Genomic DNA, 26,566 nt, shown 5'->3' on the forward strand with positions numbered 1-26,566 from the left:
GTCACGCTGTTACCACCCCGCGTTCGCACGTGGCGCACCAACCACATCACTGGCCCTAAGGAAAGCTTTCTCCTGGTGTAGGACACATTTTTCCTCTCTCATGCCGGAGAAGTAACTTACTGCATTTCCTCATACAATTCGACCATCAAAAGCTCAAGGGCAGAACTGACAATCAAGAGAGGCTTTTTATTAAACAGACTACAGAGGGAGGGATCCCCCTCAAACCTGCTTTCCCACTCTTTGTTCCTATTTTCATTAATTTTAATTTTATTTTTGCTTTTTAGGGCCGTACTTGCGGCATGTGGAAATTCCCAGGCTAGGGGTTGAATCGGAGCTGCAGCTGCCGGCCTGCACCACAGCCACAGCAACGCCAGATCCTTAACCCACTGAGCAAGGCCAGGGTTCGAACCCACATCCTCACGGGCACTATGTCAGGTTTTCAACCTGCTGAGCCCCAAAGGGAACTCCAAAAGGGATGATTTTTCAATCTGACTCTAGAGCTTCTGCATCTATTCAGCATCTGGAGATTTCGTTAACATCTCTGAGGCCTAACACCCCCAAGAAAGGGGGTGGGGGCATCTCTTACCGGTACTTGAAGGGCAGCCGTCTGGATGGGGGTGGTGAGGGCAGTGAGGGCTGGGTTCTGGACTGCAGCCATGACAGGGCTGCCATCTGTCTTCAGTGTGGTCAAAACAAGGGAATCGGTTTTGATGATCTGAGGCTGCACCAGGACCTGGAAGCCAAAGGAAGAAAAGGAAAAGGAAGGTAGCATGATTTTTCTGTCTTGTATTACTTCTTTTTCTTTTTGTCTTTTTAGGGCCGCACCTACTGCATACGGAGGTTCCCAGGCTAGGGAGCTAATCGGAGCTGCAGCTGCCAGCCTATACCACAGCCACAGGAATGCCAGATCCGAGCCGCATCTGCGACCTACACCACAGCTCAGGGCAATGCTGGATCTTTAACCCACTGGGTGAGGCAGGGGTTGAACCCACAACCTCATGGTTCCTAGTCGGATTCGTTTCCCCTGCGCCAAGATGGGAACTCCTCTACCTCGTATTACTTCTTACTACATGGACCCTCTAGGAAAGAATGATAGAAGTTTTATAAAACTGAGAAGACAGATTAATTCCTAGGTGGAGGGGGAGAACGAGTACCATTAAAGAGGATTCTGGGTCCTAAGGCTAAAGGCTGAGGAGAGCAGAGCCAGTGGCCCAGCAGCAGGGAGAGAGCAGGCAGGGCTTGGGGTGGATGGCGGAGGGAGAGAGCCGATTTCAGGCAACTTAGGAATGCTTAGAAACATGGCTGAGAAGCAAAAATGGTAAACCTCAATTTTTGTTGTTGTTGTGCTTTTTAGGGCCACACCCATGGCACATGGAAGTTCCCAGGCTAGGAGTTGAATCAGAGCTGTAGCTGTCAGTCTATACCACAGCCACAGCAACTGGAGATCTGAGCTGCATCTGCAACCTACACTGCAGCTCATGGCAACACCGGATCCTTAACCCACTGAGTGAAGCCAGGGATCGAAGCTGCATCCTCATAGACGCTAGTCTGCCAAATCACAATGGAAACTCAATTTTTTTAAGAAAAGGTAAATTACTTCCTTAGTAAGAAACAATCTAGGAGTTCCCGTTGTGGCACAGTGGTTAACAAATCCGATTAGGAACCATGAGGTTGTGGGTTCGATCCCTGGCCTTGCTCAGTGGGTTAAGGATCCAGCATTGCTGTGAGCTGTGGTGTAGGTGGCAGACGCGGCTCAGATCCCACGTTGCTGTGGCTCTGGCATAGGCCAGTGGCTACAGCTCTGATTCGACCCCTAGCCTGGGAACATCCATATGCCGTGGGAGTGGCTTAAGAAAAGGCAAAAAGAAAAAAAAAAGAAACAGTCTATGGAGTTCCCACTGTGGCTCAGGGGATTAAGGATGCAACATTGTCTTTGTGAGGATGTGGGTTCAATCCCTGGCCTCGCTCAGTGGGTTAAAGATCTGGCATTGCCACAAGCTGTGGTGCAGGTCACAGATGAAGCTCTGATTCAACCCCTAGCCTGGGAACTTCCATATGCTGCAGGTGTGGCTGTAAAAAGAAAAAAAAAAAAGGAAAAGAAAGAGAAAAAAGAAAAAGAGAAAAGGAAGGAAGGAAGGGAGAAAGGCAGTCTGCTATAGTACAGACTTAAAGATATTCTGGCACACTTCTTTCCAGTTTTGTTTTTTTTCTCTTTTGGCTGTGGCATGTGGTAGCTTGACATGGGATTTCAGTTCCCAGACCGGGGACTGAACCTGGGCAACAGTATTGACAGCACCCAGTCCTAACCACCAGAGCAGCAGCACTCCCTCTTCCCAGGTTAAAAGCCCTTGTACGTGTAGCGCGTACACCAGCAGGCACCGAGTTTGTGGGAGTGCCAGTGCTCACCGACAGACGCGACCTGCCTGGGGCTCAGGGGTGCCTCGCTAAGGTTCAGGCACCTCTACCTGCCCTACAAGCTGCTCCCTTACACTCTGCTGGCCTCAGCACACAGACCAAACCAAAGACCAGCCCACAGCCCCAACTGGGGCCACCCTGACTCCCTGTCAGCCACCTACCGGGACCTGCTGCACCTGGGGCGCAGCAACTGTCTGCACCGTGGCCGGGGCGAGGGTCTGCAGCGTGCCGCTGGCCGTCTGCGTCAGCACCCGCTGCGCCTGCACGGTCTGCACCTGCTGCTGGATGGTGACCGGCTGCACCTGGGAGGACGTCACCAGGCTTTGGACTTGAGGCTGAAGGACTTGGGAGAAGAGGAGCAAAAAGTTACTTGGACGAGGACTGCACTCTGTGACTGTGGCTGCAGCACGAGCTGAGGACGGAGGGCCTCACGCTGCCGCACCTTCCCACCTACTGCGCAGGAAGATGTGCACAGCCATCTACAAGTTGGTTAGGGGGCACGAACACCCCATGAGGGCTGCATCAACTTCCAAGAGAACAGTACAAATGATTTTACTGCTCTGGGTGCTGGGCTGGAGGTGAGGGAGGCTCATCGGCAAATGACTGCACCCGGCAAGGGAGTGAACAGACTCTGGGAAGGAACCAACACCTCCCTGGGGCTTCATTTCCTCCCAGGCAACGAACAGCAAGCGTGCTTTGGGATGACTGACTCTGCCTTTTGCTTTTTGCCTCCCCAGCCCTTAAATTCCCTGAAGCCCACAGAAGAACTGTTAGAGCCTCTGGAATTAGTGGAGCAACAGTAATCCCACCCAGGGCTCCCCACGGGGTTGGAGGGAAATGTGATGAAAGGTGCTGGGACACAGCACAGCACCCAGAGTCACTCATTCACCAGTGCACACCAAGGGCCCACTGTGAGGCCAGCGACACAGAGACACGGCGCCTCGGTTAAGAAGCATAGTCTTCTCCATACTGGATGCTCAGGAGATGCTTGCTGGATGAGTGGTTCTCAACCCACTGGTGCTGAGATGTGCCTGGTGCCTGGGTAAGTTTCAAGACTAATTGATTTAAGCCTCCACCTCGAGTTACCAGGACGGCCCTGGGTCTACTGTGCCTGCTGGAGTCTTTGACCAAGTATCCTTGAAGCAGGCACAGCAGACATCTAAGCTGTTTGAAAAGGCTGAATGTGAACTGTTCTGGCACCACTCGTCTTACTGCCAGTTACCAAAGCCTCATTCAGACGGGACCAAACTGACAGATCCTGCCAGCCCCAAGGGGAAAGAACGCTACAGTCTGCCTCGCGAGTGTCTGCACGCTGGCATGTAAGCTTCTGAACCAACCAAGCACTCCCGTGTGGAGTTCGGAGTCACCTTGGAAGCTGGTAGCTGCATTCTGGTATATCAAAGGCTGCTGGATGATCCTCGTCTGGGGAGCGGTGCTGAAGGTCGGGGTGATCATGACTGTCTGCTGCTGCAGCTGAGCAGGAGGCTGGGGCTGGGGCTGGGGGCGGGGCTGGAGAACAGGGGTCGCCCTGGGCGGCGTGGGAACCGAAGTGGGGGGAGCCTTGACTTGGAGGGCTGGAGCCTGGGGGGAGGTGGTCGAGGGAGAGAAGGAAGGTAACGGGACCTGGCTGAAGGACCGCTGCATTGAGGGGTCCCCGGCTCCGCCACCACTGCTCCCGCCACTGCTGCTGCCGCCACTGCTGCTGCCACTTCCACTGCCGCCCGGGAAGGAGCTGCACAGCTGCTCTGAGAACAAGTCGGGGAACTCTCCCACTTGATTGCTGACAAACTGCAGCATCTCTGTGAACAAATGGAAAGGAATACTTTCATTGCCACCCAAACTGCCTACTAACTTTCAAAATGCCTTAAGAAATGAGGCATGAAATCCAACAGCTTTCCCAGGACCACAGCAGAAATGGGTCACCTCCCTCCCCTAGGGGGATGCCACTGGGCCGAGCTGGCCCACCAAGGCAGACTGGGACAGAACTGCATCTGTCTGACCTCCTTCTCTCTCCCTACCACGTCCAGGCCCTTCCTACCCACTCTGCTGATTGTCTGTATCAGGCCTAATAGGAGCTATCTCTGCTGGGCGAGGGTAGCTTCTGGAGGACACTGCTGGTCCCTTTCTACAGCTGGGGTCATCGCTCTCCTTAGTCTTTGGAGCTCTGAGGCCTTTGTGCTGTGAAGCCACCTCCAGTCTTGGCATTGCTCCCCATGGCGGAGCAGGAGCCATGTGGTTCTGGCTGCACAGCTGTGCCAGACCCTAACTCTGCTCACCGCGGGCAGGCCCTGGGCCTTCTCTCCAAGCTGAGCATGTCTCTGGGCACTGCTGTACCCCGGAAACACTCAGGGGTGATGAAGTCCACGGTCCCTGAGTCACGGGACTTTAGAGGTGGAATGGATGGGAAGATCCGATGCCAAGTCCGTAACAGGGAAATAACTTGGCCAAGGTCACACGGCTCATCGGGACACGGCAAAGATTAGAACCCATTCTCTGCCTCCCAGCACCCTGGCACATTCACGGTCCAAAGGTCATCCAAAGGTCAGGGCAGAACAACCAGGGCCCTGGACTCCAGCTGTGGAGGCCTCACCCTGGCCTCCTGTGGCTTTGTCCCTTCCCTCTGGGCCAGGAGTCCGTGGGGCCATGGGAATGCGTCCACCTGGAGACCGTGCCCCCCTCAAGATCACGCTTCAAGTAGCTAGGAGCCCAAGCCTGCTTCCAGAGCCTCCTCCCCGGGCTCCTCCTCGCAAAGGCTGATCCAGAGAAGTTAATCATGACGGACAACTCCTCTCTCATGAGTCCTTCCCTCCACGGCGCTGCTCCCCATTAGGACTCGGAGCCTCGACTTCATCCCTGGGATTTTCAGTTCTACGATTCCCTCCCCGTCCATGTTCTCTCCCCTTTCCTCTCCAACACAGGCCCATGAAGCTGCTTTTTGTTCCGAAACTGTGGCGCCCTCCTTTCAAAACCCTCAGGGCCACAGGATGTGCTGATCTGGTCACCAAAATGAACAAACAAAAACGGGGGGGGTGGAAAGCCCCCAAACACGATCTCCATCCATTCTCCAAACCTTCACTAACAAGTCCCTCCCAGCTCTGTGTGTGTGTGTGTGTGTGTGAGAGAGAGAGAGAGAGAAAGTGAGTTATGGAGAGTCTTATCTCAGGCAAGGAGAAAGCTACCAGGGGTTTCTAGAGTGCCCTCCATACAGGAGAATTGGAGCTTAGCAGTTCAGCACATTCAGGGATCAGTCAGTTCAACCCACTGGCAAAAAAGCATCTCGCAAGATGAAATGACTACACACTGGTATTATTTGCCAAACACTGTGACACTCTCTCTGTCCCCACTTAGCCTGTTGTGTGGGAGGGAGAAATGGGCAGAATGCCACAGATATTGTAACTCGTGTACCAACTAATTCCAATTCCTTGTACGTGATTAAACTACGAAACATCTTCAAACTCAGCATAGAATTTAAACAAAAGACAATTTAGTGCTGACACAGTCCAAGCACAACATAAGATTATAAAATGCTTTAAGAAAATGATTAAGAGGAGTTCCCGTCGTGGCGCAGTGGTTAACGAATCCAACTAGGAACCATGAGGTTGCGGGTTTGATCCCTGGCCTTGCTCAGTGGGTTAAAGATCCAGTGTTGCCGTGAGCTGTTGTGTAGGTCACAGATGCAGCTCAGATCCTGTACTGCTATGGCTCTGGCATAGGCCAGTGGCTACAGCTCTGATTCGACCCCTAGCCTGGGAACCGCCATATGCTGCAGGAGCGGCCCAAGAAAATGGCAAAAAAAAAAAAGACCCAAAAAAAAAAAAAAAAAAGGATTAAGAGACACTTCATCATTTGTTGAGCTTTCTAGAACTCCCTAACATCCCAACTCTGGGGAAGCAACACAGACAACTGCCTTGTGAGCCAGGAGAGCATCACTCCCGGCTGACTGTTCTAATCTGTGGGAAGCTAAGGAAGGACAAAGAGGCCAGGGGCCTGGGAGATGGGTGCAGGCTCAGTACGAGGGGGGTCTCAAAGGGCCCAGCTGACCACTGTGTGAATGTGGGCAAGTCAACTGTCTCCACATCTCACAAGAGGCTGTCCTGAGACTCACTAGGCTTGTCCGTTGTCTATGCAAGGTGCTTGGTGAGGGGCAGACCGTCATAAAGGCCCGTTACTGCCGCTTCTAGAACACCACTCCGTGGGCGCTCGGCTCCACGTATCTCAACAAGTGCTCTCCAAAACCTTCTGTGGGGTGAGACATGGGCTGGCTGGTGAAGGAACCTGCAGAGGTCACAAAGTTTAGTTCACAAAGGAGGTTAAGTGTGTGTAGGCAGATGGAATGTGACTGCTTAAATTAAAAAAAAAATCCGTTTCAACGCACACAGGACGAGCTCCTTGGAGCTCTCTCCAGCCAGGCAGATGGGTACTGGGTGGAGAGGCACAGAGGGGCCATTAAAACTGAGCATCTGGAGTCTCTGTTGTGGCTCAGTGGTAAATGAACCTGACCAGCAGCCATGAGGACACGGATTCAATCCCTGGCCTCGCTCAGTGGGTTAAAGCTGTGAGCTGTGGTGTAGGTCGCAGATGTGGCTCGAATCTGGTGTTGCTGTGGCTGTAGCGTAGGTTGGCAGCTGCAGCTCTGATTGGACCCCTAGCCTGGGAACCTCCATATGCCATGAGTGAGGCCTAAAAAGACAAAACAAAACAAAACAAAACAAAAAGACTGAGCAATTGAAGGAGAAGGAACAGAGAGGTTCTCTGAGCCACTGCTCCAGCAGGGTGCACTGGGCCTCCCCAGGACCCCATCTGGTGTACGGTGACAAAGAAGGGGAGGCCCACCAGGCAGAACAAGGCCGCAAAATCAAGGTGCAGGAGGCCCGGCCCAGGCGAGGTTTCGCTCTGTGACTCCAGCTACACCCCATGGGAGCTCCTGCCATCTCCGAGCTCTTCCTGCTCCCATCACTCGTGTGCTGCAATTACAGGCTCTCACTTCTGCAGGGAGCCATGAACCTAGAAAAGGGAGGCCTGGGAGAAGCCCGAGGTTTTATGGAGCTTTGCAAACGAAGTTCTGCTTCCTGCACGAAGAGCTGCAGGCCCAGGCTTGCAAACCCCAGCTCACCTGGAGGGGGTGCTCCTGGATCCCACCCAGCCATATCCCCATGTTTAGCTGCTTCTTAAACTAAGGCTTAAGCTGCCTGACAAAGCTGGTTGGGCCCCAGAATGAGTTTTGGTCCCATGACCAAAGTTAGAGGCCCTGGCTGTCACCTGTGTCTGACAGTCCCAGGCTTCATCCAAGGAGACCCCAAGTTCTCATGTACTTTACAGAATTTGTGACCTGGAGGTTAACATAAGCCACTCTGTCTGGCTCAGTCTAGTGGCATCTCCCTGAGAATGAGGTTAACTGGAAATCGGGTCAGGAATGAAGACTCTGGGGCCCCCGGTGGGGTAACAATGACTCTAAACTGCAGTCAAGTCAAAAATTCTGCGGGTATTTGTTACCTGGCCCTGTCATGTGCTATGAGAACTATTTTCCAAGGTCATTTATTCTTATATTGTTGTATGATTATGGACCTGTGTTAGATAGTATTTTAAAATAGTTTTCTTGGAGTTCCCTTTGTGGCTCAGCAGGATAAGAACCTAACTAGTATCCACAAGGATGTGGGTTTGATCCTTGGCCTTGCTCAGTGGGTTAAGAAGCAGACATGGCTTCGTCTGGTGTTGCTGTGGTTGTGGCGGCAGCTGCAGCTCCATTTAGACTCTTAGCCCAGGAACTTCCATATGCCAAACGTGCGGCAGTAAAAATAATAGTAATAATTTTCTTTTTTAAATCATAAGAGTAACATACTACAGGAAAAAATTAGAAAAAAGTTGAACGAAAAAAATAACGATAAAAATAAAAACCGTCCAGTAATTCCACCACCCTGAGACATCTGCTGGCAATGTTTTGATGTGTACCTTTCCAGACTTCTTCCCATACAAGGCTTGCTTTCAGACACAAGCATGCATGTGTGTGGGGATGGTTTTACAAAAATGGGATCACAGGGAACGTGCTATGTTCCCTGCTCCCTTTGCTTAATAAAATGTGAAGAGCATCTAGTGTCAGCATTATGGATATGATATCATCCTTTCTGAGAGTCCCACGTATCGTACTGTACTGTGTGGTACTACACTGTACTGTATCAACGCACCAGAACTTAATCACTTAGTGATGATGGAGGTGTGCCTTCAGCGTCTCAGCATTTCCAGCAACGCTTACAAAAACCTTGTACAAGAATCTTTGCCCACTTACCTGATTATTTTCTTAGGATTAATTTCTAGAAATTAGATGACTGGGTCAAAGGAAAGGTATGAATACTCTGGAAAGGTTAAAACAATCTATACTCCTGCCAGTGTTTCCTCACATTTATTTCTGTCCTTTTGATGGGAAAAAAAATGACACCTAATTGTTCTGACTGACAGGAATGAGGATTAAACGCGTTGAACGCCAAACCCCCATTTTACTGGCCATTAGTATTCCTTCTCTGTGAACGGCCTGCCCTTGACCTTTGTTCTTTTTTCTATTGGACTATTTGTCTCTTTTTAGTGATTTGAAAAACGTTCATATGTTATGGATATATCTGCAAATATTTGCCGCACTTTGCTGGGGGTTTTTTGCTCAGGAAAGAGAGTGGCAGAGTCACTGAGAGTTAGTTACCCTGTCCTAGTCCTGCGACTTGGGGCAAGTTTCACCTCTCTGAGCTGCAGCTGACTAAACAATTACACCGAACTCGTCCTGTTGTTGAGAAAGAACACAGCACAGTGCCCGGCACTGAGTATTACCTAGTACATGTCACACATAGTGGTTTTTGACAGTTCGTTTTGCTTTGACTTTTTTTTTAAGTTCAAATTTGTTCAAATGCATTGGATATATTAGGGAACAATTTAGGCATAACAGGAATTTTGTGTTTATTTATGCATGAAAGAAACACTAAACTATGCAGAAAACCATATTCAGCTGAAATGAGCCACAGAGGAAAACAAAAAATGCACACACTTCAAACTTCTATCAGTTCCGTCAGGTCACTTGCATGTGCTATGAATGAACTACAACCATCCACATCTGGGGGCAGAAATTTCCATCTGGCGTCAGAGAGCCCGCCTTCCCTCACTTCACAGTAACTCATTTCCACAAGCAAACCTCAGGTCTTTTGCAAGGTCGAGTGCTGTGTTTATTGTGCTAGTCAAACATTTATTTCAGAGCCACCTAACATCTGTAAAACTGTGCTGCTTTGAAGATCTATATTATTTTAAATTCATTTTTTATTGGGCTATAGCTGGTTTACAATATATTAGTTTCAGGTGTACAACACAGTGATTCAAAATCTTTACAGATTTATACATGGTAGTTTGTACCTCCTTGTCTTTTTCTTAGAATGTCTATTTTTTTCTCTATCTTTTTTTGAGTGTTACGACCCCTAATCCCACTTTCCCCATAAGCCCTGTGGTTTTTTCTCATTTAATTAAATTTATCTATCTATCTATCTATCTATCTATCTATCTATCTATGTATTTATTTATGTCTTTTTAGGGCCGCACCCACAGCACATGGAGGTTCCCAGGCTAGGGGCTGAATCGGAGCTGTAGCTACTTGGCCTATACCACAGCCACAGCAACGCCAGATCTGAGCCGTGTCTGCGACCTACACCACAGCTCATGGCAACACCGGAACCTTAACCCACTGAGCAAGGCCAGGGATGGAACTCGCATCCTCATGGATACTAGCTGGGTTCGTTTCCGCTGAGCCACAACAGGAACTCCAATATCCTGCTTTCAAGCTGATGATCCAATTTCCCCTTCTGAGATGTTTCTTTCTAATAATTAAAAAAACTTAAAATTGGAGTTCCCGTCATGGCGCGGCAGAAACAAATCTGACTAGGAACCATGAGGTTGCGGGTTTGATCCCAGGCCTCACTCAGGGGGTTAAAGATCTGGCATTGCCATGAGCTGTGGTGTAGGTCACAGACTCGGCTCGGATCTGGCGTTGTTGTGGCTCTGGCGTAGGCCGGCAGCAACAGCTCTGAATGGACCCCTAGCCAGGGAACCTCCATATGCCGCAGGTACGGCCCTAAAAAGACAAAAAAAAAAAAACCAACAACAAAAAAAAACCCTTGAAATTAAAAAAATCAAAAGTAGATCCATATCAAACCTAAGGGTTGACTGCAAGATAACTTTCCATTTCCCACCATTGTGGGATTTGTGATCACTTCTGCTTTCTCCAGTCACCCAAAGGAGCAGTTAAGGAGCCGGGCTGTTAACCACACCCTTCAACATAGAAGCCCTGAAATGCAAGCAGTTACAGAAGGAACAGCGCATCAGCGCTAACAGGTAAACTGGTGCCTAAATTTGCCCCACTCAAACACCAGGAGGCACCTTCACTTGGGAAGAAGCTCAGGGCACAGGGACAGCATCATGTACTTCAAGGGAATTCTGGATCACCATCCCGGGGAAACGGAGACTGGAGGAGGTGCCAAATGACACAGGAGGGCAAACTAGTGACTCAGGCATCCTATATCTTAAGCAAGGGATGCGTGAACTCGTTTTACTGGCAAAGAACCACAGAGGAAAATCAGGTGGGGAGGGCTTGTGTTTTGTAACACACAAATGTGTCATGTATTCCTTTGCATACACCGAGTATTACATAATAAAATAAAACATTTGAAAATTGAGAGAAAAGGAAAACAAAGGGCAGCCAAGTCATTCTCAGTATCTGCTCTGGCATATCTGGCTCTCCCACCACCTGCCCAGGCTGGCTATCACGGGCAGCCCCTGAGGGCACCACCCTGCCCCAGCTGGCTCGTCCTGGCTCCCCTGGCGCGACACAGCAGGGAACCTGTGCTAGCTCTTTCAATCAAAAGAAGAGTGATCTTCACTCCCTTCAACTGCTCTTTCTTCTTTCCTCTGCTGTGAGTCTGCTATGAATTCCTGGCAGGTCCCCTTGCCTGGTATCACAGAAAAGTTATCTCTTTGCTCCACTTCCATACCCTGCCTTGATTTCAACCACAGCCTCCTACCCAGTGACAAAAACATCTTTGAGTATCTTGTTGGTCCAACAGTCTTTCAAAGCAAATCAAACTGCTTAAGCATGAGCTTCACAGATTCCTCCCAACGGCTCCCTCCCTCGCACTCAGCTGAGCTCCGCATCCCCCTGGGGAAACTGCTCTCTTCCTTTCCCGCACTCACCTTTGCGGGGGTGGGGAGGGGATCTGAGAATGTGGTCACCGCGCCCGCCCCTCCCTTCCTGCTGGTCACACCCTTTAATTGCACAATTCCATCGTGAAACACTTAACAATGACTCCCACCGAGGACTCTTTTCCTACCTCAGGTCTAGCCAGCTTTTAGCTCTGGAACCTAACCAAATCTTGTGATTTGTTTAAAAAAAAAAAAAAAAGTTCAGGGAGCTCCCGTCGTGGCGCAGCAGAAAGAATCCGACTAGGAACCATGACGTTGAGGTTTTGATCCCTGGCCTCACTCAGTGGGTTAAGGATCCTGCATTGCTGTGGCTGTGGTGTCGGCTGGCAGCTGTAGCTCCGACTGGACCCCTGGCCTGGGAACCTCCATATGCCGTGGGTGCCACCTTAGAAAGACGAAAATAAAAAAAAAAAGTCCAGAAGTTGAAAATAAGGGGAAAAAATACAGTTTCTCTTTAAAGTCAGGCCAGAGTCTTGTCTGACCCGTCCACCTAAAGGCCGCCTGAGGCTCTAGGGAACAAACTTCTGTGACTTCCTCTTTATCCCCGATTAGACACACCTTTGCTTGTAGAAAATTAACAAGTTGCAAATGATTTCTGTTTGGTAAAAAGATAAGCTTAAAAGCTTTGTTTTTATCACCCTGTGAGTTAACCAGTTATGCATCTAAATTTGCTCAGTGGTTAACGAATCCAACTAGTAACCACGAGGTTGTGGGTTCCATCCCAGGCCTCGTTCAGTGGGTTAAGGATCCGGCGTTGCCGTGAGCTGTGGTGCAGGTCGCAGACTCGGCTCGGAACTGGCATTGCTGTGGCTGTGGTGTAGGCTGGTGGCTGCAGCTCCAATTCAACCCCTAGCCTGGGAACCTCCATGTGCCGTGGGAACAGCCCTAAAAAGACAAAAAGACACACACACACAAAATGCAAACGTATTCTTTTTCTACTACCCACATATCAGTTTCTTGCATTATCCCTGGGTCCAGCTTTGTTATCCTGCTGGTTTTCTCAATAATGTTAATAAGTCTTTGATATGTGCTGATGATATATTAGTATAGGAGTATATTTTTAACTTTAAATTTTTAATGTTTTTCTTATATCTTGTGTTCTACAAGCACATAGACAGACTCTTCCACTCCCCTGTACCTTTCCAGCACTAAGCCCTCTGGCAGTTTAAAAAATTGGACATCTGAACCAAAATTGGAAGGGACACTCACAATGGGACAAGGGACAAGACTTTTTTTTTTGGCTGTCCCCACAGCATGTGAAACTCACGCCACAGCAGTGACAACACCAGATCTTTGACCTCTAGGATACTAGGGAAGCCTGGAACAAAATACTTTGGAAATTTGGATTATCCTGGAAAATCTGGACAAATCTAAGCAATTTCCGCAAAGCTTCTACTTTTGATAAAATAGGTATATAAACGCAAAAGGTTACAAACATGTTGAACACCCAGCATGCGCTGACTCACAGAGATGATGGAACAACCCTTTGCCACAAAGAGTTAGTGAAAGTGACACAGTGCAGTGACTGTCACTACAGACAAGGAGAACACGGGGCCATGATAAAATCACTGACTCCAGCAGGCCGAGCAGCCTCCTGAAGAAGCTGGGCTGAGGGCTGATCAGGATGCAAAGTGAACCCAGGCCCACAGTGTATCATAAGCCAAGGCTTGGAGGCCTGGCGCCATATGGTGGGCGGCTGAAGGGCACCCAGGTGGGCAGGTAGTCGGGAACAAATCATGAAGGGATCTGCCCCTCATAGTCTCCTTACTAAAGAAGGAAAACAGGAGTTCCCGTCATGGCTCAGTGGTTAACGAATCTGACTAGGAACCATGAGGTTGCGGGTTCGGTCCCTGGCCTTGCTCAGTGGGTTAACGATCTGGCGTTGTCGTGAGCTGTGGTGTAGGCTGCAGACGCGGCTCAGATCCTGCGTTGCTGTGGCTCTGACGTAAGCTGGTGGCTACGGCTCCGATTCGACCCCTAGCCTGGGAACCTCCATATGCCGCGGGAGCGGCCCAAGAAATAGCAAAAAGACCAAAAAAAAAAAAAAGAAGGAAAACAGTGCTCTAGGAAGGAGGGCCCTGTAGCCCAGCAGCTGCTCAGCAGCCTGCACAGAGCCCCCAATCATGAGCTCATCAGAAGCTTAAGAATCGTTCTAAACAAAAACTTAGGGCTATATTCTCATATGAGAGAATATCAAAACAGCTAAAATAAAAACTAGGATAACGTTGTCAAATGAAGAGATTCTTCTGAAAATCAATTATAGAAAAGTTCTGGTCATGTATGAAAACTGGGAAACAGGCCACAGGGACTGTGTGAAGGAAATGTGGCAAAGAATCACATATATACGCCATGCCTGCGGCGTGCAGAAGTTCCTAGGCCAGGGATTGAACCTGCACCTCAGCAGTGACCTGAGCCACCACTGTGACAATGCCGAATCCTTCACCCACTGAGCCACCAGGGAACTCCCATCAAAGAATCATTAATGAAGAAAAGCAGGATGTCAAAAAGCTAAACTAAGAACAAACTGGAAGGCCAAACAGAATGGAGATTCCCAAGTTTGAATTCAAAGAGAACTGGCTGGAGTTCCCATGGTGGCTTGGTGGGTTAAGAACCCAATGTAGTCTCTGGCCTCAATGGGTTAAGGATCTGGCATTGCAGTGGCTGTGGAGTAGGCCTTAGCTGCAGCTCCACTCAGACTCCTGGCCTGGGGATTCCCATGTACCCCATGCATAGCCATAAAAAGAAAATTAAAAAAAAAAAGAGGGGAAAAAAAACTGGCAGTGGAATCAGCGAAACTGGGTTGTGAATCTAGTAATGCAATTGCTGTGCTGCCTTTGGAAAATTTATTTATCTCCTTGAGACTCAGTTTCTTTATTTATAAATATGGGAACAATCCAAACTCTGATAGGTATATATTAATGTATAGGAATACGTCCAGCACATAATAAAATGTTTGATTTTTTTTTAACATAACATTTGAAAGAGGGACATCTCCAGGTTAGATTCCAATTTAACCTTTGACTAAAAGCCTAAGGTTATACCACTGATGTTTAAAAGCAAAAACAACGCAGGGACAAAGCTAATAAGCATATTTTCCTTCTTTTTTTTTTTTTTTTTTCGTCTTTTTAGGGCCGAACCCCCAGCATATGGAGGTACCCATGCTAGGGGTCAAATCAGAGCTGTAGCTGCTGGCCTCCACCACAGCCACAGCCACTCCAGATCCAAGCCATGCCTGTGACCTACACCACAGTTCATGGCAATGCCAGATCCCTAACCCACTGTGCAAGGCCAGGGATCAAACTGGAGCCCCATGGATACTAGTCGGGTTCGTTAACTGCTGAGCCACAACGGGAACGTCCCCATCTTTTCTAATTAGAAATCACATTTATATTTTACTTACATGCACAGAAGGTGATGAGGACTGAAATTACATGCATTTCACATCGATTCTATGAGGACCACATGGTCACGGCCATCACTGATCTCTACTTAGCACTTCACATAAACTCAGAGGCTGGTATTATTATTCTACTTTACAAGTGAGGAAAATAAGGCTCGGAGAAGCTAAATTGCCTGCCCAAGGCCCCCTTCCCCCAGCTACAAAGTGGCTGAGCTGAGATCTGAACTGACACCCATATGGAGGGTTGTCTGAGTCTCTCCTTCATGCACTTCTTTTCTGCTACCAAAACCCCACCCCCCACATTTCTTGGATTTAGGTCATCACAGCTTGGGAGAAAGAAGCAAGACAGACTTGGAGTGACCATAAAGTAAGGGGCATCAGAGTGTGTGTGGAGCGGGGTAGTTATGTAACGTCTCTCATTACTTCCGATATGAAGTTCACTGCTAAGGGAGGAAGATTCATCTCAGGATAACACGCATGTAACTGATTCATGGAGGAGGAGAGGAGAGAGGTTTTTGCCTGACTGCATTTTGCAAGTATAGCTTCCTCCCAAATTACTACATTCTTCTCCAAATGAGACTTCCTGCCCTGACAAGATGCTCCTTTCAACAACACCACTCTCATTTTTCAAATAAAGAACAAATCGATAAAGACACATCCCTCACGACATGCATTCAACAAACTTTAACAGAGCCTACTATGTGCCAGACACAAGACTTGAACACGGTCAAGAGGCATGTGCTGTGGAGAAGAAACCCTGTGTGAGCATCTGCCGGGGCCGGCGCTGGGAGTTCGGGTGAAAAACGGCACACGATGCAAGAGGAACCAGTTGAAGTTTGTCACTTAAAAAGCTTTTTGTTGTGGATTTTTTTTTTTTTTTTGGTATTTTTAGGGCTGCACTCACGGCATATGGAGGTTCCCAGGCTAGGGGTCTAATCGGAGCTGCAGCCACCGGCCTATGCCAGAGTCACAGCAACGCGGGATCCAAGCTGTGTCTGCAACCTATACCGCAGCTCACAGCAACGCCGGATCCTTAACCCACTGAGTGAGGCCAGGGATCGAACCCGCAACCTCTGGTTCCTAGTCAGATTCATTTCCACTACGCCACAATGGGAACTCCTGTTGTGGATTTTTAGGGTGATTTACTTCATGTTTATATGCAAATATGTGTGTATTTATAGACAAAGCTCCAACGTGATTTTTTAAAAAACGATCTTAGAAAAGAACCTCATTAGCACGGTCACCCAGTTGTTTCTGCTTCTAACACCTTGCTGGCACTTCCACACATCGAGGTATACAATGCAAATCCCCCTGTGAGGGAGCCCTTTCAAGCTCTCTTTTAAATGGGGTACCAAGTGCGCAGCTCTCACAAGTGCTTCCAGGGGGTGGTGGTGGTGGTTACGCAGGAAGAGAAGAGTCCAAGTCCAAAATGGGGGTCTTAGGCAGGTGAGCCCGAGCGGCACACTGAGGCAGGAGCCTTCTCTACCCTCGGCTGGACCCTGTGCTCCTCCCATGAGCACCCTGCTCCTGAAGTCGCCCCAACAAGCACAGTGGGGGTTTCCTCTCAGGAGTCTCGCCATCCCCGGGGCTGCCCGCCTCACGGCGGCGGCTGGGCTCCCGAATTCACCGCACCTCTCGAGCCCCACCCTGTGTCCAAGCCCCTAACCCTTCCCAGCACCAAATCAGAGGCACTGGATTTGTTGACACCCCACGTCTGACAGGCTGCCCATCTTATTCCACTCATTACTTTGAATGCTTAGAAAGAGGTCAAGGATAGACTTTGAGAACCACAAGTATGAAGAAAAAACAGGAGTTCCCATTGTGGCTCAGCAGTTAACGAACTCGACTAGCATCCATGAGGACGCAGGTTTGAACCCTAGCCTTGCTCAATGGGTTAAGGATCTGGCGTTGCCGTGAGCTGTGGTGTGGGTCGCAGACGTGGCTCAGATCCCGAGTTGCTGTGGCTCTGGCATAGGCCGGCGGCTACAGCTGCGAATGGACTCCCAGCCTGGGACCCTCCACATGCCGCCAGGATGGCCCTACAAAGCAAAAAAGAAAAAAAAGAAAAAAAGAAAAAACATGGAGCTCCCGCTGTGGTACAACAGGATCGTTGGTGTCGCTGCACTGCCAGGACTCAGGTTCGATCCCCAGCCCGGCACAAGGGGTTAAGGATCCCGCATTGCCTCGGCTGCAACGTAGGTCAAGACTGAGGCTCGGATCTGATCCCTGGCCTGGGATCTCCATATGCTGCAGGGTAGCCAAAAAGGGGGAAGAAAAAGAAAAAACTTAAGTCAATTAGGAACAATAAAAATAGTACAGTAATTGTTAACATATACTGAGCTCTTACTATGTGCCAGCTATTATGTTAATTAAGCACTTTACATAAATTTCATCATTTAATCTCTACAACACTTTGGGGTAGACACCATTATCACCTCCGCCTCATACACAAGGAAAACGAGTCCCAGAGAGGTTAAGCCCCTTGCCCAACATCAACCAGTCAGAAGGTACTGGGGCTGGGATTTAAGGCAAGCTCTAAGCTGCCACCCTGTACACATGCTCTGCTTCAACGACGGCATGGATGTCACCAGGGCCCAACATCGGGCAGACGCTCAGTAAGAGCTGGTGCTTGAATGAGCTCAAACACACCAGCTCAGGAAGGGGAAGGGAGGGCGTGACATCCCAAGCACTCCTGTATGTCCTTCTTGGGCTGCTCCTGCCCTGCCTTGCGCTATTCCCTCTCACTGTCCTGGAACAAGACTGCAAGAGAGGCAACACGCGGAGAGTAAGCCTCCAAGGAGTGCTCCTGCACAATCCCGTTCTGTTATCCGAGGGCCTCACGCTGCATGACGCCAGGTGATCAAGTGTCAACAGAGTCAGGCACCAGCCGCTTCACCTGAACAGTCCTCCTCTGGGGGGCAGAGTCTCCAGAACAGGAGATCTCAACCTTTTTCAGTCCTTAAAGTGAAAGGCCAAAGCCAAAGACCCCATCGACCCACCAACCTACCCTTCCATTCATTACCACACCCCAGTCTCCCCAGGAGTAAAGACGAAAACGATACCTGCCAAGAGAGTTAGTCAATCATGCCACAAACATCCACCCAGCACGTGCACAAGCTGTGCGCTGTGTGCCAGGAGCTGGAGGATCCCGAGTGTCCTGCGTGAGGCCCAGCACAGAGCAAGGACTCTGGTGGTGGTTCCCTTCCCACACCCAACCTCACAGGGAAAACAGAGACCCCCATGAAAGAAGTTACTTCATCCTTCTAGACCCAGCTTTCACTGCCTGGCGGGTTGGATCAGCCCTTTCTCTGCCCTCTGACATCTTTTTCTTTGTAAGGCACCTGTCTCTTCTCACTCTTGTCACAGTTTATGGAGTTGCTCAGGCTCTCCTCAGCTGGGCTCTGCTGCCAAGCCTCCCGTGGCTCTGGCCCATCTTCCAAGTCCAGGTCTCCAGCTTTTCTGATCTATCTGTGTACCATCCTTGCAAAAAAACTCCTTTTCTGTTTGAGCTAGCTAGAGGCAGTTTCTGCTGCTTACCACCAAGACTCCTGACTGATACAGAATGCAGTGAAGCAGGAGAGGGACCTGCTCAAAACTGAGTCTGAGAAAGATAACTAATAACACTTTATCAAGGATGTAGCCTGGGAGTTCCCTTCATGGCTCAGTGGTTAAAGAACCCGACTAGGAACCACGAGGTTGCAGGTTCGATCCCTGGCCTCACTTAGTGGGTTAAGGATCCGGCGTTGCTGTGAGCTGTGGTGTAGGTCGAAGATGCTGCTTGGATCCCATGTTGTTGTGGCCACAGTTGCGGCTGACAGCTGTAGCTCCGATTCAACTCCTGGCCTGTGAACCTCCATATGCCACAAGTGTGGCCTTAAAAAGTAAAAAAAAAAAAAAAAGATGTAGCCTGCAAATCACCCACACACCTGAGTGCAGTAGTCAAGCGTTTCTTTTTTTGAACGAGAGAAGCACCCTGAACTTAGGGAACCAGAATCCTTTTTTTTTTTTTTTTTTTTTTTTTTTTTTTTAATTATAGTTGATTCACAATGTTCTGTCAATTCTGCTGTACAGCCAAGTGGCGCAGTTATACATATACATATATCCTTTTTCTCACATCATCCTCCATCATGTTCCATCACTGGTGACCGGATATTGTTCCCAGTGCTACACAGCAGGATCTCATTGCCTATCTACTCCAAATGCAATAGTTTACATCTACCAACACCAAACTCCCAGTCCATCCCACTCCCCCACTCGTTGGCAACCACAAGTCTATTCTCCAAGTCCATGAGATTTTTTTTCTGTAGATTCATTTGTACTATATATTAGATCCCAGATATAAATGATATTATATGGTATTTGTCTTTCTCTTTCTGAGTTACTTCACTTAGAATCTCTAGTTCCATCCATGTTGCTGCAAATGGAATTGCTTTGTTCTTTTTACGGCCGAGTAGTATTCCACTGTTTATGTACCACATCTTAATCCACTCATCTGTTGATGGACATTTAGGCTGTTTCCATGTCTTGGCTGTTGCGAATACTGCTGCAATGAACACAGGGGTGCATGTATCTTTTTCAAGAAAAGTTTTGTCTGGATAGATGCCCAGGAGTGGGGCTGCTGGATCATACAGTAGTTCTATATTTAGTTTTCTGTGGTACCTCCTTACTGTTTTCCATAGTGGTTGTACCAAGTTACATCCCCACCAATAGTGCAGGAGGGTTCCCTTTTCTCCACACCCTCTCCAGTATTTGTTATTTGTGGACTTACTAATAGGAGCCATTCTGACTGCTGTGAGGTGGTACCTCATTGTAGTTTTCATTTGCATTTCTCTAATAATTAATGATGTTGAGCATTTTTTCATGTACCTGTTGGCCACTCCTGTCTTCTTTGTGAAAATGTCTATTTGGGTCTTCTGCCCATTTTTCAATTGGGTTGTTTTTTTTTTTTGCTGTTGAGTTATAAGAGTTGTTTGCATATTTTGGAGATAAAGCCTTTGTTGGTTGCATCATTTGCTGCTGGCCTACACCACAACCACAGCTACCCAAGATTCAAGCCATGTCTGCCAACTATGCCACAACTCACAGCTCAATGCCAGATCTTCACCACACTGAGTAAGGCCAGGGATCAAACCCACATTCTCATGGATATTAGTCAGGTTCATTACCGCCGAGCCACAATGGGAACTCCTTTTTAAAAAAAATTTTTTTAATAGTTTCCTTTGTTGTGCAAAAGCTTATTTGGGTCCCATTGGTCAAGCCTTTCAAAAGGATTCCTGACTCAGCCAGGGACACTGATTCCACTTCCTCCACTAGTCAGCCGCCCCCCTCTACCCCAGACCTTCCACATTTGGCTCTTTGGGGGTGTACCCTGGCAGGGTCTTTGGCACAGCAGGGTTTGAGGACCTCTGTCCCACACTGTACTCCAGCCAAAACGAATCACATATTCCCAGAGCATGCAAATTATTCCAAACTTTGGTCCAATCCTGTCAAAATGAACACCTTGTCTTTCCAAATTCTCTTTGCTAAAGCGCTGTTCGCTCATCCTTTACAGCTCAGGTCAAATGCCAAAGTCTCTGTGAAGATTTTTCTACTTCTCTTCCTTAGTGCTCCAAAAACTTAGGCTTTTGTTCCTCTGTTCTGGCCTCTGTGGCATCTGGCTTTGTATTATGACTGGTTCTCAGACGTCAGCCCCCTGAACGTCAGGACTGTTTCATTCATCTCCTGACACCCCAGGGTCTAGTGCTCTGCTGGGAATGGAGTGGATACTCACAATGAACTGGAATGAACACACATATTTTTTTAAACTTAAAATTTTAAAAACAGCTTCTGACCAGAGCAGGGGCTCTGGGACAGGCTTCCTGAGCCAGGGCATCTCCCACCTCATTCCCACAGCCAGGGAGGAGGACAGAGTCCATGTCACAAGGCCCAAGTTCAACTCCTGACCCCACTGCATCAGAACAGTAACCCTTGGACAAATCATTTTCTCTGACTACATACTTTCATCTGCAAAATGGGAATAAAAATCTCTCTCACAGCACTGTTAGGAAGACAAATGTATCAGAAGGACTTGTGTTAAGTGTGAGGCTCCATGGGAACTTTCACACTTAGGAAGAAGCATGACTTCCGCTTGGCTTGTTGCTGTGTGCGACGAGGGCCTGAGTCAAGCAGGCACAGGTTTAACAAGGCAGTTCCGCATCTGGTTCAGCAGCCAGAATTTCATCACTGGGCCCAACGGACCAGTTCCACGGGGCCAGACACAGAAGCTGGATTCTAAGGGACATTTAGACACATATTCATGAGCAATTCCCAAGGCCTGGGAGGTGCAGAAGGGCTGTTTTCCAGTTCCCAAGCCCTTCGAAGGTTTAAGATTGGTTTGTAAACAGAGGTTCCCCAGAAAGCCTTACTTTGAGGCCCAGGCTCTGGGACTCTGCTACTCTTTAAAAAATTCCACCATGTCAACAAAGTTTAACCCTTGAGTCTGTGGTCCAGAAATGGAACACTTCACCCTGTTCTCTGTGACTGCTCTTTTGTGTCCCACCCACCACACCTACAAAAGCCCTTTCAAAGGAAGAAATAAACATTTCAAAACGGCCCCTTGGTCCTAAGAGTCAACTGGCGACTCGTAGCTAGTTCCTCATTCACTCTCAGAGGGCGTCACAGAGTGTTATCTCCTGCCCTCTTCCTCTTCTGTGTTTCGTTTGCTCCATTCTAACAGCACCTGGGAGACAGACATCCCCAACCCCACCCTGCAGGGGAAACAAGGCTTAGAAAATTGCTGCGGGGCGTGGGGGAAGTCACTTCAAGTGCCCAGCACAGCCAGGCCCTTCTGGATAAACACATGTGGACTGAATGTGTCCTTGGGCAGAGCTCACCACCCCGCCTTGTTCACAGCGTGAAGCTCGCAAGCTCATGTAAGGCAGGGACTCTGCGTGGGGCAGAGGAAAAGAAAAGCACGTGGGTTTTGGAGTTGGACTTGAATGGATTATGGTTGCCATTCTACAACTTACTGTGAGAGCTGGTCCTCAGTTTCTTTATCTGTAACATGACGTGGAATCGGAGAAAGAATTTAAACATATCACGAGACAGTGTAGGTAAAGGGCCCTTCACACCATGTGAGGGCAGGGACCATGCTACTCTGAGAGTGCTGCACCCAGGGCCCAGCACAAAACAGGCCCTCCGTGAGGGTCTCAACTGCAGGGCTAACCAGACCCAGTGCTGGGCACATAGTGGGTGCTGCCTACGACCTGATGAAGGATGGAAAAGTAGACGGTCTATAAACAGAGTCGATGACTAATAAGGAACAAGACAGGTTACATTCACCGAGAGAACCGGTGGGGCTCAAGGTAAATGATGGTACAATGGTAGGACCAAGACGAAAGGGTCCCAGAGTCATTCTCAAATGCAGTGTATGTCTGTGTAGAAGAATCACACAATGGAAAGCAGCTCTCACAAGTCCATTTCAGTCTTGCCCAACAAACAGTCACAGAGAGGCCACCCGACCAGCTCAGAAACTACCAAGAAAAACTACTAAGCTCAAAGGAAACTATTATGAGAAGTGAGACTCTTCATAAAAGGGCATTTCTAAAAACGTCTACAGATTTTGGTGAAAAGCAGTCTTAAGAAAATTAGAGCGAAAGGAAGCAACTTCCAGAACACTATTCATAGGTATGGAAACCCCCAAAGGATTTTTATGCGAGGACGCACTGAAATTTCAGGACAGCCAAGGCTGCCACCAAGGCACTGCATGAAAGGGAACCCAGGCAGAAAAGAGCCTCAGGGAAACAATGTAAAACCGGAAGCCATTTTTTCTTTTCTTTTCTTTTCTTTTTTTTTTTTTTTGTCTTTTTGTCTTTTTAGGGCCGCACCCACGGCATATGGAGGTTCCCAGGCTAGGGGTCTAATCGGAGCTACAGCTGCCGGCCTACGCCACAGCCACAGCAATGCCAGATCCGAGCCTACACCACAGCTCACGGCAATGCTGGATCGAACCCACAACCTCATGGTTCCTAGTCGGATTTGCTTCCGCTGCACCAAGATGGGAACTCTCAGAGCTATTTTTCAAGTCCTCCAAGGCAGGGGGCTAAGAAGGAACTGCTGTGACTTCAGAAGCAATTTTAAAAGAACAGAGAGCAAGCAATCTAGACGACGGCTCACTCCAAGAAACCAAAGGCAGCAGGAGTAAGACAATCGCAACCACAAGGGTCCTGGGCAAGCAGAGGACACAGCGGAGGCCCAGGGAGGGATTGCCCGGAAAGATGGTGGCTACCCACTGACTGTCCACTGGTTTTAAGCACAGAAAAGTCACATGAGGAAACGAGAAGCAGGACAGAGGGGTCCATACGTGTGCACTGCTGGGGGGCTGGCTGGCATCAGCTCTAAACTGGCACACGTGTGGCAAAGAGACAGGCAGAATAAAGGGAGAGCTCCAGACTCTGGCTGGATGAGGGGAAAAGGCCCTCTCCTCCCCACTGGCGAGAGAACCTTGGTACCTCCACTGTGGAGAGCAGTCTGACAGGAGCTATCAAAACCACAAATGCAGAGTTCCCACTGTGGCACAGCAGAAATGAATCCGACTAGTATCCATGAGGACATGGGTTTGATCCCTGGCCTTGCTCAGTGGGTTGGGGATCTGGCGTTGCCATAAGCTGTGGTGTGGGTCACAGATGCGGCAGCTGTAGCAGATTCAACCCCTAGCCTGGGAACTTCCATGGGCAGCAGGTGTGGCCCTAAAAAGCAAAAAAAAAAAAAAAAAATTTAAAAGAAAACAAAACGCAAATGCACAAGGAGCCAGACGAGAATTTAGCTTCTGCCCCTTCCTTTTAAGTTTTATCTCACTTGATTCCTGCAGCATGTATGCTGTGGACATTACCAGCCCACTTGGACCCAGAAACCTCACTTCTGGTCATTTATCCTGCTCCACACCTGCACATGTGTGAAATGATGAATTTATAAAGCCATTCACTTACAGCAGTTTTTAGCAGTAAGACTGGAATCACCCTCAACTGTCCATCAAAAAGGGACTGGATGAATGCATTACAGTGCAGCTATACAATGGAAAACAAGCAGCAGCAAAAAAGGCTGGAAGGATCTCTATAAGACACGTTGTTAGGATTAAAAAAAAAAAAGGATAAGCTGCAGAAGAACAAAGCTTATCTAGCATGCTAGCCGTTTGTGAAAAATAAAAAAGGTAGCAAAAAGGAAAATCCGTATTTGTTTACTTCTATTAAAGTTCTGAAGGAGGTAAAGGAAACTGAAAAAAATTAGTAGCTTGGGGATTGTAGGCCTTAAGCCGATGACGACAGGGCTGGGGGCAAGACATCACACTACCCTTTTATAGTGCTTGTTTTGCCATATGAATGTATTACCTTTTTGGGGAAAAAAATGAAAATATTTTCCAAACAGTAGGTCCCAATCACCACAGTAGTTTACAGCACTGGGGACGTTTTTTACAATGAAAGGGCTACAGCTGGCACGTGTTAAGAGCTGTCACTCCACTCCTGACTTGGAGAGTCCTCCTTGGGAAATGCGCATCAATGAACTAACTCCAAAGCGACTTGCTCACTCATGTTCAAAGCAACAGTGTGTACGTTAATGAAAAACTGCAGGACGCAAATGTTGCACAGGGACACGGCTGGTGTCTGCTCCTCAGACGGATTACGCTGAATTCCACGGTCACTGCACCTCAAGTGTCTCAACACACAGCAACCTGCAGGTGAAAATGTTGTAACAACCTGCCTGCACATTCAGACGAGAAGCCAGCAGGGCGGACAATGTGATGCTCGGGAGTGCTACGTGACTAAAGCTGCTTAAGAACCTCTTTTTTAAATGACAACACTGTAAAAAGAAAAGACCTAGTCCAGAGAGAAACAAAAGCATACTTTTAAAAAATATCAAGACCTGAGCTGAGTGTGAGAAGGACAGAAAAGACTGCTCCGTGAGAGGCATGCAGCGCTCCAGAACACTGGGCCAAAGGCCTGGGCGTGAACACCACAACGTTTGTCAAGGGCGAGGCCAAACAGACCCAGGAAGGAGGCAAAACCCAAGCAGAAGGTCTCAGTGGCCTGAGCAAACCCAGCTGTGTCCCGGGAGCTGGAGCCGGGTGAGATTAGGAGCTAAAAGCTGGTAGAAAACACATACGCTGAGAGCCACGCAGCTCTTCCAACCCAAACACTAGCAACAGTGACACATGTTCAAGTGTCAAGACAGAGCTTGTGTCTTGAAAAAGGTACCACAGGTAAAAAGCAGATCTGAGCTTCACCTCACTGAGCTGTTTTTGGGAGGCATGACTCACTGGAGAAACACGAAGTCAGTTTCTACCCCTTTTCCTCACCTCCCCTGCCAGTGGTGTAGCCACTCCCTCCCAAACACGGGCTGGGCCACTCCAAGCTTCCCGGTGACGTGGACACCAAGACTGGGGGCCCATCCAACACCCCAGACTTGAAGTGCTTTCCTTTCCCCATTAGACCCACTTTGACAGAGCCCTCTTTAGTGCCAGGTACTGTCAGGGGACTCTGCCAAAGATGGAAGAGATGCTGAGAGAAGCCAGCAGAGGCCCAAGACAGCGCCACTCCAAGGTTAAGGAGCTGGAAGTTTCTCCGCCGACTGGGGTGCAGGAGGACAGCCTGAAGGCACGTATCTGACTTTGTGAGCCCTTCAGAGCCCACCACACAGGGACAATGACTGATAGCTCAGCCACGTCAGTCTACACGGTCATGGGATTCAGAGCAACAAGGATGAAGATAAGATGGCACAAGCTTCCAGAAGACATGTCACACACAGAAGGTCGGGAATCAAAATGGTATCAGATTTCTCAACTACTAGAAGCTAGAAAACAATTAAGCGATGCTTTCAACCTAAGAATCTAACTCACTCAAATTATCAAATTGGAAAGGTGAGAATAAAGATATTTTTAGAGAGGCAACCCCCCCCCTCAATTTATCTCTCTTGAAGGAAGGTACTGGATGATGTGCTACATCGAAGTAAGGGAGTGGAAAACAAAACAAAACAAGAACTAGGGGACAGGAGCTTCAACATACCCCTCCTCCCCCAGGGATGGTTAAGGGTAGTCCCAGGATAAGTGCAGAACAGCAGCAGACCTAGACAAGCTTCCATCAGCTGGGGCACAAACAGGGCAAGCTCCAAAAGAGACCCCAACAAGGGGACAAAAGGAACTGACCACCGTACTGAGTTTCCGTCACAAAACAGGGCTGAATTAGTTACAGGAACAAGGAAAGTAAGCAAGTGAATAAACAGGGCTATCAAAAGCCCTAGTAAAAAACAGACAGCAAACAAAAAACGGAGAGGATCCACACAAGAGAAAAGAAAACGCATGTCCACAGAAAAACCTGTGCACAAATGTTCAGAGCAGCTTCATTTGTAAAAGCCAAAAAGTGGCAACAACCTAAATGTCCAACAACTGAAGAACAGATAAACAAAATGAGGTCTAGCCATGTAAGGGAACACTGTGGGGCCCCACAGATGAAACTCAACATTATGCTCAGTGAAGAAAGCCTCAGACTGTAGGATTCC

The 26,566-nt window shown here is 48.6% G+C and overlaps 1 protein-coding gene across 3 annotated transcripts in view; it reads right to left on the reverse strand.

Moving 5' to 3' along the window:
- The window catches only part of SREBF2 (sterol regulatory element binding transcription factor 2), a 65,241-nt gene that overhangs the window by 34,733 nt on the left and 3,942 nt on the right, over nt 1–26,566 (reverse strand). For 2 of the 3 annotated variants that reach the window (XM_021091445.1, XM_021091446.1), the window contains exons 2-5: nt 6,521–6,690; nt 3,783–4,214; nt 2,577–2,758; nt 587–733 (exon numbers count right to left, since the gene is read on the reverse strand). In XM_021091445.1, coding sequence (XP_020947104.1) covers nt 587–733; nt 2,577–2,758; nt 3,783–4,212 — 759 coding nt within the window. In that variant the 5' untranslated portion in view covers nt 4,213–4,214; nt 6,521–6,690. The remainder of the gene's footprint in view (nt 1–586; nt 734–2,576; nt 2,759–3,782; nt 4,215–6,520; nt 6,691–26,566) is intronic. The other variant, XM_021091444.1, reaches the window with a different exon arrangement.

The sequence above is a fragment of the Sus scrofa genome, chromosome 5 (genome assembly GCF_000003025.6).
Source record: "Sus scrofa isolate TJ Tabasco breed Duroc chromosome 5, Sscrofa11.1, whole genome shotgun sequence".
Classification (NCBI taxonomy): domain Eukaryota; kingdom Metazoa; phylum Chordata; class Mammalia; order Artiodactyla; family Suidae; genus Sus; species Sus scrofa.